General features: G+C 45.1%; 1 protein-coding gene across 4 annotated transcripts in view; it reads right to left on the reverse strand.

The window, feature by feature from the left end:
- UST (uronyl 2-sulfotransferase) overlaps positions 1 to 17,129 on the reverse strand; it is a 315,627-nt gene that overhangs the window by 195,218 nt on the left and 103,280 nt on the right. For all 4 annotated transcript variants that reach the window (XM_053904397.1, XM_019425021.2, XM_019425022.2 and 1 more), the window contains exon 2: positions 568 to 611. In XM_053904397.1, the coding sequence (XP_053760372.1) occupies positions 568 to 611 (44 nt within the window). The remainder of the gene's footprint in view (positions 1 to 567; positions 612 to 17,129) is intronic.

Below are 17,129 nucleotides of genomic sequence, written 5' to 3' on the forward strand. Positions count from 1 at the left end.
TAAATAGTGGTGGAGAACTACACTAACATGTCACCAGACTATTCTGACCCTTAATATAGGAAAACAAAAGTGGGCACGCAGGTCAGGCCAGGGCAGCCTTGAGAGGGCACTAAAAGAGAAGGCCAGTTCTAAGGGGTTGAGCCTTTGATGGAGCAGCCCAACTAAGGCAGCCCAGGGAGAAAAGGGGCAGAAATGAGTGTAGCCCCTAGGCCCAAAGGCAGGGGGAGGCCAGGCTGTGGGCATCAGATCACGGGCCAGTACGGATGCAGAGGCAAACAGGGCAGCAAACAGGAGAAGCCGCCAAAGATCTGAAGTCAGTCTAAGGCTCTAGCGCCTGGCACAGTTACAGGTGTTGATAAAATAATGGCCCTTCCTCCCTCGCCATTTTGGCGCTCTTCATATGCTTCCTTTTTGTCCTCACTGTAAATCAAAGATTAACTTCACATCTGTCATCTACTATTTTCTTGCAAACAATTCATGGCCAGGAGGGCTCTGGTTAGGGTTGTTGGAGGCTGTAGGAACTGAGAAAAGAGAAATGGGATGTATAACCATAAGCAAAGACCTTACCTTACTAGGAGGTGGCCCATGATCATCCAAGTAAGTGGAATTTCCTAGGGAAAAAAAAAAAAGAAGAAGAAAGTTGATGAATCAGTAGTTTTAAAACCAAAGCGAATTTAGTGCACAGTCATTGAAAACAAACATTCCAGATATATGTCTATTTAGACAACTCTACCAAAGAAAAATAGGTCATTAGTTGCCTGTTTGGTGGGATTTTGTTGACATTACCATGCTCAATTACACTTTCAGCAGTTACAAACATTGTACATACGTTGGTGTGTGTGTGTGTGTGTGCGCGCGCGCACACACACACACACACACAGAAACACACACCACAATTCCTCACCCCGTATCTGTTGAGTTTGCTTTAGACCAGTGGTTCTCAAACCTCAGTGTGCATCAGAATTGTCTGTAGAGCTTATTAAAACACAGATTGCCTGGGTCCCCTCCCAGAGGTTCCAATTCAGTGACTCTGAGAATCTGCATTGCACAAGCTCCCAAGTGATGCTGACGCTGCAGGTCCTGGAACCATACTTTGAGAACCACTGCACTGTTTCTCTACTTCGTCTTGATGGTCAATTTCCCTTCATCTTTACAGTCTAGCTTGCTTCAGAAGCTTGATCTGTCTTGATGAACAGCCACTTTTCAGAGTACATGATTATCGTTTCCTGATGAATATAGATTCAGACTGGTTAGGGTGGGAACTAAAGGTCCCAGAGTTCCCTTTATGCAGCAGGTACCTGCTAAGTGCTTCCCACCTATTCACTTAATTCAAATTTCGGAGGTGGGTTATACTGATTCCCACTTACAGAGGAGGGAACAAAAGCCCAGAGAAATCCAGAGATTTGCTCAGGGTCACACCCTGTGACACTGCAGGAAAGACAGAAGATCGTTTCTTCCAGAGGGTGCTTGGGGATCTGTTGCTCATCTGTCTGAAAAACCTACCTACCAGCTTTTGCAGAGCCCAAGCACCAGCAACATACTCTGGGCACTGACCGTGTACCCCAGACACCAACCCAGCAACACATCTGAGCCCGTGGGGTAGCCTATGATGTGCTCAGGTTATTCAAAGGCTCCCCTCCAAGGAGATAATGCTTGTCAGTCAGGGGAAATCACCTTCACAAAAAGTGAAGACAGTCAGCCTTTCTAACACAACAAAATTAAAAAAAATATTGGAAACACAAGGATATCTAGAGAGAACAGTAGCTTAAGGAAAAAGTAAGTGTCCCAGTTGGAGTAGATGAAAGCTGATCTTTTTTTAGAAGAATGCAAAAGTGACTTAGGAAATTGGAATAAAAAGGAGAAGTAAGGGGCACCTGGCCGGCTCAGTCAGAAGGGCATGTGACTTTTGATCTCGGGGTCAAGAGATCAAGCCCCACATTGGGTATAGAGAATGAATGAATGAATGAATGAATGAATGAATGAATGAATACACTTTTAAAAAAAAGGAGAAGTAGAACTTAAGACAGAGACAGTTCAAATGGGAAAACTTATCCAAAAATAGCAAATAAGTGGGTTTGGGCCTATAGGGTTTTTTTCCTTCTTCCATACTGGGGTATCAGCCGTCCCTTTTGCTCTGTAGTCTTTTGATCTGTCACCCACTTGATGTCCACAATGACTGTACTCTAACTGGCTAGTTGTACATAGTAAAAGGACAACGGGGCCCGATTTTCATGTACAAGACGCACAAGCACAAACACCTGGCGTGTTCATGTTGGGTTATTTTCAGGAATCTTTGAAATGTGAATATGATTAATGATTTGTTTGATCTTAATTATTGTGCGGCATTCCACGGGGAACACACAGAACTAGGAAGTGAGATCTCTATCTGACTTAATAAAGAGGATCTGCTTGAAAGAATTCAGAAAAATGACTGCCTAAGTCTAGAGAAATATTCAGAGCTATTCCAACATAATGCAGTCAGTATAGCTGCAGAAGCTTCTCATCACCTCCTCATGTGAATGTGTCTTCCCAGGACGGATGTGAGAAATCCCAACAAACGTCTGCATGTCGTCCAGGTATCAATCTCAGGGTTCAAAGACAGCTCAAACAACTAATGGTTTTGAAACAGGAGAAGTTTCCAAAAGAGACAAAGTTCCTATAAATGGATGACTTGAATGCCGACTGTTCCCTCAAACCCCAGACTCGGCTACCCACTGACTCACTCCTTAGCACCCGGGCTTAGACATCTATAGGCACCTTGCACTTTGCCAGTCCAAACAGAACTCTTTTATTTGTTGCAATTTCACCTCCCTACCCCCACCCCCCCCAAGGTTGCTGCCTCCCTATCTTCTGTATCTGGCTATACAACACATCCTTCCCCTATGGGCTCCAAAGCCCAAGAGTCATCCTTGATCCATCTCTACCCCTTACCCAATCTGTACCAACCCACTCACCAGTCCCATTGGCTCAGCCTTCGAAACATGACTCAATGTAATGTTTTGATCACTTCCCACTGGCCCCTCTGGGCCATTTGGGAGAACTCTTACATCTTTTCACTGCTTACAAATTTTCTCCTCTACCCAGATGGCAACCAGAGGGCTCTTCTAACCTTATCAATCAGGCCATGTTAGCCCTCTGCTTAAAACCTATTTTCTCTAAGAATGAAATAATCCACTCTTTACCATGGTCTATACTTCAACAGGAGCCAGGCCCTGCCCTCCAACCACACCCATCGCCAGCCACAACAGCCTTCTCTCTGCCCCAAAACACACCAACCTGTCGGCAGCTAGGGACCTTTACAGCCAGTTCTTTCCTCTGCCAGAAAAAGCTCTTCCCCACCACCATCACTGAGACTTAGCTCCAATATCCTTCCTTTCTTCCTTCTCCCATTCTTCCTTCCTGTCTCCCCTTCTCCCTGGCTCCCTTATAGAAGACTTCACTTCTTTCCTTCTGCACAGAGGAAGGAACAGGGCTGACCAGTGTTGACATGCGTGCCCTGGACCCTGTTGTTCTCTCCATCAGCAGATCCCTGAGTGCCCATTGTTGGTAGGTTTATTAGAACACAGAGGCTGGGGGCGCCTGGGTGGCGCAGTCGGTTAAGCGTCCGACTTCAGCCAGGTCACGATCTCGCGGTCCATGAGTTCGAGCCCCGCGTCGGGCTCTGGGCTGATGGCTCGGAGCCTGGAGCCTGTTTCCGATTCTGTGTCTCCCTCTCTCTCTGCCCCTCCCCCGTTCATGCTCTGTCTCTCTCTGTCCCAAAAATAAATTAAAAACGTTGAAAAAAAATTTTAAAGAACACAGAGGCTGTAAATGTTTGGGCTTGTAGCAGAGGTACAGAAAGGGCAAAGAAAAGCTACACACATTTCCTTACTTGGAGACAGCAAGTTTTTATTCTCCTAGGGCATAACCATATTTTTATCAGATATATAGGTAGAACTTTCCATCCTATGATCTTATGCTTTCATAGCACAAAGTAAACAAAACGGTCAGAATCTTCAAACCTGATGTTGGTAACTTATTGGCTGTGGAGATCAAAGGAGGAGCCCTGTTATCAAAGTAAGCCTCTCTGAATGGGCTCCCGGGCACCGGAGGAACTTCTGGTCACTCTGCCTCGTGGGGGACTCAGTAGAGGGTGCCAGGTGGGGAAGGAAATCAGACTAAAGCCCTCCAGGCCTTTGGGCTTGGAGCTCAAGCTGCAAATTCAGAAGGAAAAGGCAGAGGAGGGCTGATGAATGATCTAGAGCTAGGAGAGAGGACAAGGTCTCCCTTGCCACCCACTTCCACCTGCCCTGGGAACCCCCAGTTTCTGATCCCAGGCTGCAGCACCCTATGAGGCAGTATCTCTTATTTATGGAGGCCTATAAGGGCATATCATCTCATTTATTTCCAGAAAGCAACTCACGTCTTTAGAGCTTGGACTCCGGCCTCCTGTCTTAAGTCTTTTCTTTGAGGATCGAGGGTTACGATACTCAGTCAATGTAGAAAAAAAGGAAAGGCACACCCCACATGTTTCCACTCCTATCACTGGTCAAATTTTTCAGAAAGGCCTGTCTCCAAACTGCCAAGAAATTGCTAGCTCAGGCTGGCATTGAGCTAAAACTCTCACAGAAAGTCAAGCTTGTCCAGGCTGCTGAGGTACGGACAGGACACGGTAGGGACTATTTGCAGCAACACTCCAGGCCTTCTAACTCCATGTGGCTGGTCTATAACCTGATGGAGGTCATGCTTACGTAGCTCTGTACACGGATTAAAACCTAGAGAACTATACATCAAAACCAACACCAACAAAACACTCATGGTTTAATGGTTTTTAAAATGCCCTGACTAGAAAGTAAGTGATCTCAGACTTTGCAACCAGCGAAATTATACCATGTCCTCAATCTCACCCTAGCCATCTAGCCCTTCATATTGGACACCTCCCCAGGAGGTGGCAAATATAACGTGAGAGATCGCGTGCCAAGGTGCAGAGGTGTTAAATCCAAGTACATGGGAGTTACAGTCGGTATCCTTACTACAGAGTATGTGTATGACCAGGGTCTTTGCAGGGCGGTATGCTAGTAAAGTCTACCTATCTCTGCTATCATACAAGCTATTTGCAGCAAAGATGCATTTCAGGACACTCATGTGACGTCTAGTACGAAAAATCAGGAGGCCGGGAGATGTGACCTGGAATCTGAAGGTTCTTAACCGATTACTATCTCATAGCCAGTCTCCGGTGGCACAGCCAAGGCACGTTGACCATCCAAGAGCCATCCAAGTCTCCCATGATAAGGGAAATGACGTGAACAACCAAATACAATGTATACCTACACAAAAAGGTTTCGTCTCACTTTTTAACAGAGAATATCCCCAAGAAGCATCATTCAGCTCTGAATAAATTGCTTTGTCTCCTCAAAGTCTTCCATATACACATCTGTAAAAGTGAAACAAGCTCCTAAGTTATTATAAGGAGTATGCAAAGGTAATTTCATTCTATAAAAAAATGCCTAGAACACTCCTTGCACACAGTAAGCGCCTAGTATGTTTGTTGGGAATACTTGTTTTGCACTGCTAACAATACTAACTGTATGACCAGGGGTCCTAGTAGTAGCGAAAATCCCTCCTCCAACGTCTCTCCATCCTCTGTCTCACTAGTTTTCGACCCCTCACTGCACAGTCCACTTGCCTGCGATGCTTTTTGAGAATGTGGATGCCAAGCCCCAACCCTAGCTCATCCAGTTTAATTTGGGAACAAGTCATGTAGCATTTAGTATTTCCTAAAGTTCTTCAGGGCATCCTAATGCTTCGCCAGGGTTGAGAATCACTGAGTTACAAAAAACAATTAATGGACTGCAGAATTCAGGCTGAATCGCATTTTCCAGAAATCCAGGCTGATGTAAATCATGGGTCACTCCCATCATCTCTGGTGAGAGACTGTGCAACATGGGTATCACGTCAAAGGGGAATGTTGGTAGAGAGCTGATGGTCACAGAGGACTCCCAGACTCCAGAAGACCACCAGGCAGCTCCCCGTTGGGGTACATAACAAACCTGAAGAGGGCCAGCTCACAGGCTGCCCGAGGACTGGCATAGGCACCACTGGGCAGGGGGAGAGCTGACCCCCTAAGCTACATGGGTTGCCCAATTTTGTGGGTCTTCACAAGTCTTTCCAAAAATAATCTTCAGAGCTTATAGTTTGACATATTGTTCCTGCAAGCAATGCTTAGCACATGTTGTCCCAGTGAACCTCTTGCTTCAAGGTAAAAGGGGAAGTGAAAACATAAACCTCCATCCCCAGGGTTTCTCCAGATCCTACTCGATTTAAACAACCAGAGGGTATTCCATCAGTCCTGGAGACACTCATAGGCGATCCCTACAAACGCTTTAAGGGACCACAAGGATCTGAAAGGAGGAAGCTTCCAGAAAATCTGTAGCAGACGCACAGCCTGGTCCCAGCCCAGTGAGGTGCCTGTCTTGGCAGGCTGTGGGCCTAGAGTGGAGAGGAGGTGAGCGAACCTGGTCAGCGGAGAGGCTCGATGCGGCACCCAAGTGAATCCAACAGAGACTGTGAACACAGCTGATAGAGGAGAAACTGCTGGAAGCAGTGATGTGAAGAACTATTGAACAGAATGAGCAACAGTCACTCTTATGTGAGAGAGAGAGAGAGAGAGAGAGAGAGAGAGAGAGAGGAAAGGAGCCCCAGGGTCATCACTGAATGGATTCGGGGAGATACGGCTTATAGCACTGGCTGTCACTGGTGACAAGGGTAGCCCAGGGGTGATAGAGGGAATACGACAGGCGGCAGAACAAAAGACCTGGGTTCAAATCTCAGTCCTCTCTTATACTCATCGAATGGCCTTGGAATCAGCACTTAATTTCCATGAGGCTTAATGGCCTCATTTGCAAGATGAGGATATTAACAGTAGCAGCGACAGGATTGTTATGAGAAGGAACAAGACATATATAAAGCATCGAGCACACTGCCTGCCTGGCATATAGATAGTAAGTGCTTAACGAATGGTAGCTTCCTCAGCTTATATTATCTGATTTTATCATCTATAATCAATTTGATAATTGTATTTATTATCGAGGAAATCCAAGAGAATCCTGAGGCCAGGGGCCAGGTTTAAGGATGAATATTAACATGAGATCATCATTTGACAGTTTCTATTACTTTCTGATTCTATCTTTGATCGGTCTTCAAAAAGATACAAAAAATTCTCCCCAATAGCTCGACAAAAACACCTTTAGCGATGTGCAAATGCATTTACAGAACCTTCCCGGCACAGAAGTTATTCTGGACTCCTAAGTCTCGCATTAGCAAATCTATTTTTGTCTGAATGGGTCCCTGAAGAATAAAAACGCTTTAATTCTAATCCCTCTTATGGAAACCATAATGTGCATCAGCGTCAATGTCAAAAGAGCCGCCTGTACACTCCGTCAAATTTGATCAAACACCAGCAATGCTTTTCAGAGTCTTTCTTCAGCCCCCTTTAAAAAAATCACACTCGTAAGCAACTGAAATCCTTTCCTGTTTTATTTAGAAACAGCCATTTCACACAGGGTTCTGGTTACCTACAACACAATCATCTCCCCCCCCCACCCCCCACCCCGGAGTCTGGGCCTCTGATAAGACACTCTTAATGAAGGAGTCACTGTTAAAGGCAACACGGCAACTTAGCTTTGTCCTTGCCAAAAAATTATGTTAATGCCACACTTTCCACCATTAACTATGGGTTACGTTTCTCTAAGAGGCAGCTGTTAGCACACAGCAGCCGTGGTTAACAATGAGGAGTTTGTGTGCTGAGTAAACGTCTCCAATAGCTCCATTTATTATAATTAACGCGGCCCCAAAGACACTGTAATGGAGGAAAATTGCTTGCACAGCTTTATTTAAGCTTTAATAGAATTATTTTCCACTGAATTAAAACAAATGGCTTTATGAACTATCAATACTGGAATACATCGATAAAAATGCCTCTCAGAAAAAAATCTTAAGTGTTTATCCAACCAGTTAACAAAAGCAGAAACATCCTGAAAATACTTTCTTGATGCTAAGTGATAAAAAATGAGCATTCCAGACACTGAAAAACATATTCAAGTGAAACTGCCATCAAGCACAATTTAGAAAGTGGTTTCCATTTCTAATGAATTTTAAAAGAAAATTAACGCTCCCCTCTTTGTATTTCGGGCTCAAAAGCACTGTTTTGTTTTATAATGCATCTCTCTCTCTCTTTTTTTTTTTCTTCATTAAATCTGAATATACATTTTAGGATGTCAAGGGCACATTTGTAGAAGGAAATTACCTTCGGGATCAAATGATCAGTACACTACTGCTAAAATAACAACCTAAATATAAATATGAATTTATTGCCAAATTAGCTCAGGGATTCATCATAATCATATATGACCTCATCCAGGTAGGCGTGGCATGTCAAAGAGAGATAGAATCACCTAGGTTTCTGTTTCGTCCCATTAGATTTTCCTCCCAAAGTAATTACTATAGTCAACTGATCCTACCTGTGTAACTCTAACACCCCCATTAACACAGCAGCCCCAAGCCCTGCACAGGGCAAGGCTCGAACGAGCTGCCAGGTTAAGTTTTCTTCCGTAAGACGTAGCCACCATGAGAACGGACACTTCCCATTACATGCTTACTGCACAAAGCACTCTTGATAACTATGGTGGAAGACAAGCAGGATGTAGCCAATTTAAGAGAGAAACAAAACGAGGCTGAATCAATCAGCATCTGCATTATCGTCACCGATGGTTAGCACCGACACCGATCTAAGCACCGTGCTAAGTATCCTCCGGACCTCACCCTGTTGAGTTCCTATGACAACCATCCCGTTACCTCCACTTTACAGCAAAGGAAGCCGAGGCTCAGGAAGGTGAAGGTGACCGTGCACGATGCTGCACGGCTAATCAGCATGGATCCTGGACTTGACCACAGCTGCCTGCCTCCCTACCTTGCTCAGAGACTCCAGGCTTGGGACAACGTGCTTTGAGGTATTGAGCCTTCTGGCTCCAAGGGCAGCTCAGGCTGGGCAGGCTGAGGCCACCCAGGGATGGCCAAGGCAGAGCAGGGTCTGAGCTCTCTAACAACATCTGGCACTCACCAGCTAGACAGGACCTCTGACTGAACATCACTCCCCCCACCTCACCCAAGGGCAAGGGGTCTGCAGACTGTGGAAGAACTTAATATCCTGGGAGTCCAAGGAACCAGCACTGCAATGGGTAGGAGAGGGGGGAGGGGGCAAGTTAGGTGGGGCCCAGATTCCAGGGGCAACTCAGAACCTCTGGCTGCCTCGGGTCCGTTTCTAGCTGATGTTCTATTTTAGTGGGTCCTGATTAGCCACAGGACGGTACGCTGTGAGGGCACGAGCCTTCTGCAGTCATCATTATTTTGAAATACTTGATACAAAGAGTTAGCCTGGGTTAGAAATCCATTCTCATTATTGCAAAAAATGCCAACGTTGTATTTGTCAACTATCGAAAAGGAAGCTCTGCTTGATTCCTTAGATAAAACTTCAGTTGGTGCGAATTTTGTGAAGGGTAGTGTGGTAGGCTGAATAAGGCCTCCCTCCACCCCCACCACCAGGTTATCCACATCCTAATCCGTGGCATGGGTGGATATGTGACTTTACACGGCAAAAGGGACTTTGCAGATGTGATCAAGTTAGGGATCCTGAGGTGAGAAGCTTATCCCTGATGATCTGGGTGGGCCCAATGTAATCATAAGAGTCAGGAGGGCCAGAGTCGAAGCAGGCATGATGATTAGAGGTTGGTGGAATGTGCTGTGAAGACAGGTGGAGAGGCCACGAGTCAAGGAATGTAGGCAGCCTCTAGAAGCTGGAAAAGGCAGGGAATAGACCTTCCCCAGCATCTCCAGAAGGAATGCCACCCTGCCAACACCTTGATTTGAGCCCATTAGAACCCATTCCAGATGAACTGTAAGATCATGAATTTGTGTTGTGTTAAGCCACTAAATTTGTGGCAAATTATCACGGCAGCAATAGGGGATTAGCACAGCTCTTAAAATGGTTTTACGTTTTAAAAATCACCTCTTAGGACCCCTGGGTGGCTCAGTCGTTCAGGCATCTGACTTCAGTTCCGGTCATGACCTCATGGTTCCTGGGTTCGAGCCCCGCATCAGGCTCTGGTGCTGACAGCTCAGAGCCTGGAGCCTGTTTCAGATTCTGTGTCTCCCTCTCCCTCTGCCCCTCCCCAACTCGCTCTCTCTCTCTCTCTCTCTCAAAAATAAACAAACATTAAAATTTTTTTAAAAAAATAAAAATCACCTCTTTATGTAAATAAAGTTTCTTGTCAGTGGTAATTCTCAAGGAGTTGAAGAAATTTTCATCAAAAAGCCTATAACGGGGAATTGGATAAAGTCTTGTAAAAGGCTCGTCACTCGCAGGGATAAATTCGAAATGTTTCTCTTTGTAAGTTTCCCATGACTTCCAAATGTAAGATCTTCCCTAATATTTTGTATCTTGTTTTTCTAACAATTACACAATTAAAAAGAAAACATAACAAGTGTTTTCATCATACCTCATATAGCTACCCCCCTCCCCCCATCCTCACCAGTTTACCATAAAAACCTCAGCATTTTCAAAGTATTTCTGGACTGGAAAAGTTTTGACGCACTGTTTCACTTAACAAACACACAGAACATCAATCAAATAGAGTGCTGCCTCTGACAAAGGGCTTCAGTCCGTCCAAACTGCCATTGCTCTAAGTCTGGAATTTCTCTTTGGCTTTGTTATCAGGGCCAACAGTATGGGTCACACCCCATTACACACACGCGCGAGCATGCGCGCACACACACACACATCATACGATTTCAGAACAGGAAAATCACCACAGATATACAGTCCAACCCCTCAATCTACAGAGGACACAACTGAATCAAAAAGAGGTCGAGTAATGAGGCCAAGACACAAGGCTGATTAGCAAGGAAGGGTTAAGAATAGACCTAGGTCACTGGTGCTCATTCCACAACATAACAGTCTTACCTCATGCCACGTTTTTACCCTAAATGGTATTTTCAAGCTTGAGCCCCTGGCTTACTCTCTGAGCTTAAACTGGAATGAGTTTGTGCTTTTCTGACACCCTCAAAATTACCTCTCTATGGGTAAAGATATCTCGCGATTGAGAGAGTTAACAAAAACGTATGCCTCGAACACTGAAGGTAACTCCCAAAGAGAATATTTTACACGCCCTGTGCACGGCTGCGGGGAGTTCACAGCCTCTCAAGGCTGATACGCTAATTTAGATGTTCAAGTTTCGGCAGGTTTGATGGAAACGAGTGCCTGTGCGTCGACTTCTGTAAATGAACCAAACACGTAGGAGACTGTGCCTTGTGCAGAAATGTAAGTGAAAATACTAAATACCTGAGGAAGTGCAAGGGATAAGGGACAGCAGAAGGCGAGCGTGACAGGGACAGATGAGAGGCAGGACACTTCCAAGTTCACGTGTCAGCTATTTATGGAGCGTCTACCCTGCACCTGGCACTGTGCTGGGTCCTAGGGACACTTACATGAGGAAAAAGGCAGGATCCCCGTCAGACTTTGGCAGTGTGGGCTGCTATAACAAATCACCGTAGACTGGGTGACTTCAACAACGAATATTTATTTCTCCCAGTTCTGGGGGGGGGGGGCTGGAAGTCTGAGATGAGGGTGCCAGCAAGGTCAGGTTCTGGCGACGGCCTTCCTCCGGACTCACAGATGTGGTCTTGCTAAGCCTTACATGGCGGAAAGAGAGCTCTGGTCTCTTCCTCTTCTTCATAAAGACATTAATCCCATGGGGGTGGGGGACCCTACCCTCATGACCTCATCTAAACCCCATCACTTCCCAAAGGCTCCACCTCCACCATCACATTAGGAGTCAGGGCTTTGGCACATGGATTTTAGGGGGACACAAACACACAGTCCGTGGCACTGGCAGTAAAAAGAGATGACAGGCATTAAACTATGATTACAAAGTAAGTATTTAGTCGGCACCGCGATAGTCTTACAAGGAATAAAGTACCGGGGGGCCTGAAAAGGAACAGAAGCCCCTAAATTCAGGACTGAGAAGCCATGAGGACAACGAGTGATCCAGGCAGGTGAGGGCAGCCTGTGTCGGTGCCCAGGTCGGCGAGGAGCCCAGAGGGGAATGTGCCAGGCGCACGTTTGCAATGAAGTCAGGCACGGCTCCGTGGAGGGGGGTTTCCAGCTACGTCTCAAAAAAAGAGAGGAGCAGGTGTCCCCGGACAGGGTACCGGTGCTTGTCCTGGGGCTGTGGCACTCAGAGGTGGGCATGTCATACCAGCACATCCCTGCAGGATGGCGAGTCCAAATTAAAGATGCGCTTGTCACCTTGAGGTCAAGATCAGAGGATGAAGTCTCATTTAAGAGGCAAAGGGAAGTTTGTGCAAAGAGGCCGAGGGTTTTGGGGCACATCTGAAGTGAGCTCATGTGGGTGCGAAGCTCTAATGCTCCCCCACCTCTGACCCCATCAACCACGGGAGATCGGCACGCAGAGCGAGGATCATCCTTTACCAGGAAGGAAGCTGAGCCCAAGGTCACACGGCTAGGAGGTGTCAGAGCTGGCCTACGACTTGGGTTGGGCTCAAGCTTGTGGGAACCCCAGTCCGCACTGGCTCAGGGCTCAGTGCAGCATGGGCAGACCAGAGGGTTTCCCGCAGGCACAACATGTGAGCCTGAGGCCAGAATCCAGATGAAGAAGTCTGTGAGGACAGAAGAGGGAAACACCGTGGGCAAGTTGCCAGAGGCTGGTGGTGCCATAACCTCTTGCTGGGTTATGGATCACCACTTGCTTGAAGGTTGGTGTCAAAGCATACAGATTTTTACAGGGGTATAAAAGATTTTATGTTTCTAGCTCTGTCTCCTGCTTGATGGGTGCCTGGGCCATGGCCCAAGGCCACTGGTAAACAAGCCATCTGTGTCTTCTATACTGTAACTGGAACAGTCGTATGTTTGACAGAAAAATGACTTGTCACTTGCCAATTGCCTTCCTGCTTTAGGGAAATGAGTATGAAGGAACATTCCACGCAGTGTTTCAGCCAAACTGCACTGAAATGCTATGCACGTGAAAAAGAGATTTGAAGAGCTGCTCATAAATGCTGATGTTGGTTTAGAAAGGGTGTGGACGAAATGGGTCTGATGGCAAAGTTGGTCTCACATCGTGGTCGTGTGTACACAGAACTATCCCATCTGGGATTATGCCTTCATATACACTTCCCAGGAACACAACAAAGAGATCATGGTTTCTTCTTTATTAGGTCTTCGACTAGAAAGGGGGATTTTTTTTTTAATATTTTTTTTTAACGTTTATTTATTTTTGAGAAAGAGAGAGAGACAGAGCATGAATGGGGGAGGGGCAGAGAGAGAGAGGGAGACACAGCATCCGAAACAGGCTCCAGGCTCTGCGCGGTCAACACAGAGCCCGACGCGGGGCTCGAACTCACGGACAGCGAGATCATGACCTGAGCCGAAGTCGGCCGCCCAACCGACTGAGCCACCCAGGCGCCCCTAAAGGGGGATTTTTAATAGAGCAGCAGCAATCATTGAAATCATTCAGAATAGTAATCGGCACAAAATTAACCACCAATCTAGCATACGAGCCCGGCAGTGTTTATTTAAAAAAGAGTGAGTTTCAATAAATTTATCAGCTCTACTTTTCTATCATTTCTCTAGTTCCATTTTGAATCAGATTCAATAGGATTTCGGTGAGGTTCTGTGGTTCATAGAACTATAATATTGGAAGATGGGAGAAGATTCTTTTAGCTCCATATGTTACTCCACAGGCCCGGATAAACACAAACACCCGCAAATACAAAAAGGCAAAACAAACAGGTGCTTGAAAAATCAGAAAATCCTTGCCAAAGATGAGCCGAAGGTATAAGGAGAAAACACGTAGAAGAAAGAATATGGGCTCTGCAGCTGAACGGTCCAAGGTGGCAAGCTACTTACTGGCTATGACCTTGAGCGAGGTCTTAAAGTTTCTAAGCGTTCGTCTCCCCACAGGTAAAGCAGGAAGAATAAAACTTACCTTATAGAATTGGGGGGATTAGAATTACCCTTTATAAACTGCCTGGCGTGCATACAATAAAATGTAGCTCCTATGATTATATTTAAAACAGAGCCAATTTAAAGACCTGGTGCATTAAATAAAACCTCTTCCAAGTAATCACATACATAAACATCAGTCCCGGGCACTGAAATCTGCATCCCTCATTATGCACTAGAATGGCCTGTCAGTGTCTTCCTCCACATTTTTCAGGATTTATGATGGGAGGTTATACCTGGGTATGAATGAAATGTAATTTTTAAAACCCTGGCAGGATTTGGGTCTTCCTAGGCTTTTATTGTTGTTCTGAAAGATAGAGTGTACTGGAGGTCATAAATACTCTTTAGCACATATTAGATCGCTTTCTTCTCTAGCAAAGTTTAATTCTGCCTTTCCACAAAAAGAGTTGGGGCCAGGGTGAGGTGGGGGCGGGGGGTGGAGGAGGAAGTGCTGGGAGGACCAAAAGGAGTCCTTCCTAAAAGCCTGGCTGCCTTGAATGCATCACAGACCTGGAAAAATAACGTCTCTCAAAGTCTCAATGAGATACTCACTTTCCTGAACCCCTAAAAGGCTGAGTCTGCAGGCAAAGGCAGGTAGTCTTGTATCAAAGGCCAGTGCAGGCCCGGCTGGAAGAAAACTAGAGTTCATCTTCGCATCAAAACAAGCAGGTGGTTTGTCCTGCTTTTCACACTCGCGGATTCCAAATATATCCAAGCCTACTTGACATCAACTTGCTTGTGGGAAAATGCTTCTTAATAAAAAAAAAAAAAAAAAAAAAAGTTTTCTCCAACAGCAGAAAACATCAGTCAAATGAATCCACGCCTACTTAAAATAACTGAATTGTTAGGGTGCACAAGGGAGCTTTAGCTCATCAAAGACAGAGCTTTCAGTCTGAAGAAATCAAATGATCAGTCCTGGTCTGAGACTTTAAGGATATGCCTTTCCTGAATGGAAGGAGGTCCGTGGTGCCCTTCCCACCTTTCTCCCAATTCTCAGATTTCCTGAAGATCCCTTCTGGCACTAGAAAATGAAATTGCTCATCTTTTAAACATCATTAATTTATCAAGCAGATTTCAATCGCAGAGGTAAGTGTGAATAGTACGAATGGTGATATTGGTGACATCACAAAGACATTTTAACATATGGGCATAACTCTAACACAGAATTTGACAAATGAAATGGCTTTAAAAAATATATGTGTGGGGGAGCCTGGGTGGCTCAGCTGGTTAAGCATCCGACTTCAGCTCAGGTCATGATCTCACGGCTCATGAGTTAGAGTCCCACATTGGGTTTTCTGCTGTCAACACAGAGCCTGCTTCGGATCCTGTCCCCCTCTCTCCCTGCCCTTCCCCCGCTTCTCTCTCTCTCTTTCTCTCTCTCTATAAAATATATATATATATATATATATATATATATATATATATATATATACATGATATATAGCACTTCAACCCTGCCTTAAAGAAAGGTAGACTGGGGAAGGGAAAGCTGATCAATGCAAAATAAGTTCATCTTTCAGGAACAACTTCATGCCAGGCAAATGGCATAAGAGTCATAGATTTTTCTCTGTTGTGAATGCCAGGCAAGCATGTCCTGATTTAGCCCAGTGAAGTCAGTGGTAGAAACTGGGGGTTACATAAAGAGGAGACAGTCTCATTTCAGGACACAAGGACTGAAGTTAGAGTTGATTCAGCAGAATCAAAAGATCCCTGTTACGGATTTTGTAGATAAGGTTTTACAAGAGAAGCCCCACAGACCAGGCAACAAGAAGAATAAAGCAAGATGCTGGGTCAATCCAGAAGCCTTCAGACTCAAGCAAAGCCACTACAAACCTAAACAAAAACCAGAACCAGACATGCTTTGTGAGGGTCGTAAAAAGATAAATCATAGGAGAGTATGTGAATGCTTTTATACGTAACAAAGAATAATTGAAGAAACCACTGGGCAATGGAGAAAATCTATTTCGTGATGGTACAGAGAGGCACTGGAGCTTGTAAGGATTATAAAAATAATAATGTAGGGTTATAAATAATATGAGAAATTGAATATGCTAATGGACTCGTGACGATGAAAGCTGGAAACAGAGAATTAGGTCAGACTAGCTAACAGAACTATGAAGCAGTGGAAAATGGAATTTTAGGTGGGAGCCCCTGATCCTTTCCTGAGGCAAACAGCTACAAGACTCACGCATGAGGCAAATCATTACATAGAACTCTCTCATTCAGTGTTCAAGGCTTCTCATCTTGTGGATGAGGAAACGACCCCCAGAGAGGTCATAAATCTTGACCACCAACGAACAATGAAGCCCATGGCAGGGTCAGGACAGACTCGGAACAGCACGTTTCCAGAACCCGCTGCGCATTCCCCTGACTACTCCGACCCACCACACGCTTCTGGTTCTTCTGAGTAACAGCAATAATTTAGTAAGAGGGATTTTGAAATGTCTTTCGAAATTAGTGGAAGAAGTAAGGTTTGGGGGGGGCCCATCGTAGGTTTTTAAAAGTATGTTATTTTACTTTTCGTTTATCACATGAAATAACCAATGTTGTCATGGGACAAGGTAGGGAGGAATTTTAAAACTCCCTTTTTATATACCACACATATATTCTGAAGTTCTAAAGTTATATAATTAATGGCACATAAAGCTGTGCATAGAAGAGATGTCTGTCCAGGGGAGATATGTATCTTGATTGAAAAGACTCATTCTCTCTCTTTTTTTAAAATGTGTATGTATGTATGTATGTATGTATGTATGTATTTTTATTTATTTTTAAATGTTTTTTTTTTAATTTTTCTTAATGCTTATTTATTTTTGAGAGAGAGACAGAGCATGAGTGGGGGAGGAGCAGAGAGAGAGGGACACAGAATCCGAAGCAGGCTCCAGGCTCTGAGCTGCCAGCACAGAGCCCGACGCGGGGCTCGAACCCACGAACTGTGAGATCATGACTCGAGCCGAAGTCGGACGCTCAACCGACTGAGCCACCCAGGTTACCCTTCATTCTCTTTTTAAGTAAGTCCCATGCATACTCCCAAGAACGTTTCAGTCAAGTTTCCAAAAGATGGTTTTTACCTCCT

The sequence above is a fragment of the Panthera pardus genome, unplaced genomic scaffold (genome assembly GCF_024362965.1).
Source record: "Panthera pardus isolate Hobbes unplaced genomic scaffold, ASM2436296v1 HiC_scaffold_17, whole genome shotgun sequence".
NCBI lineage: Eukaryota > Metazoa > Chordata > Mammalia > Carnivora > Felidae > Panthera > Panthera pardus.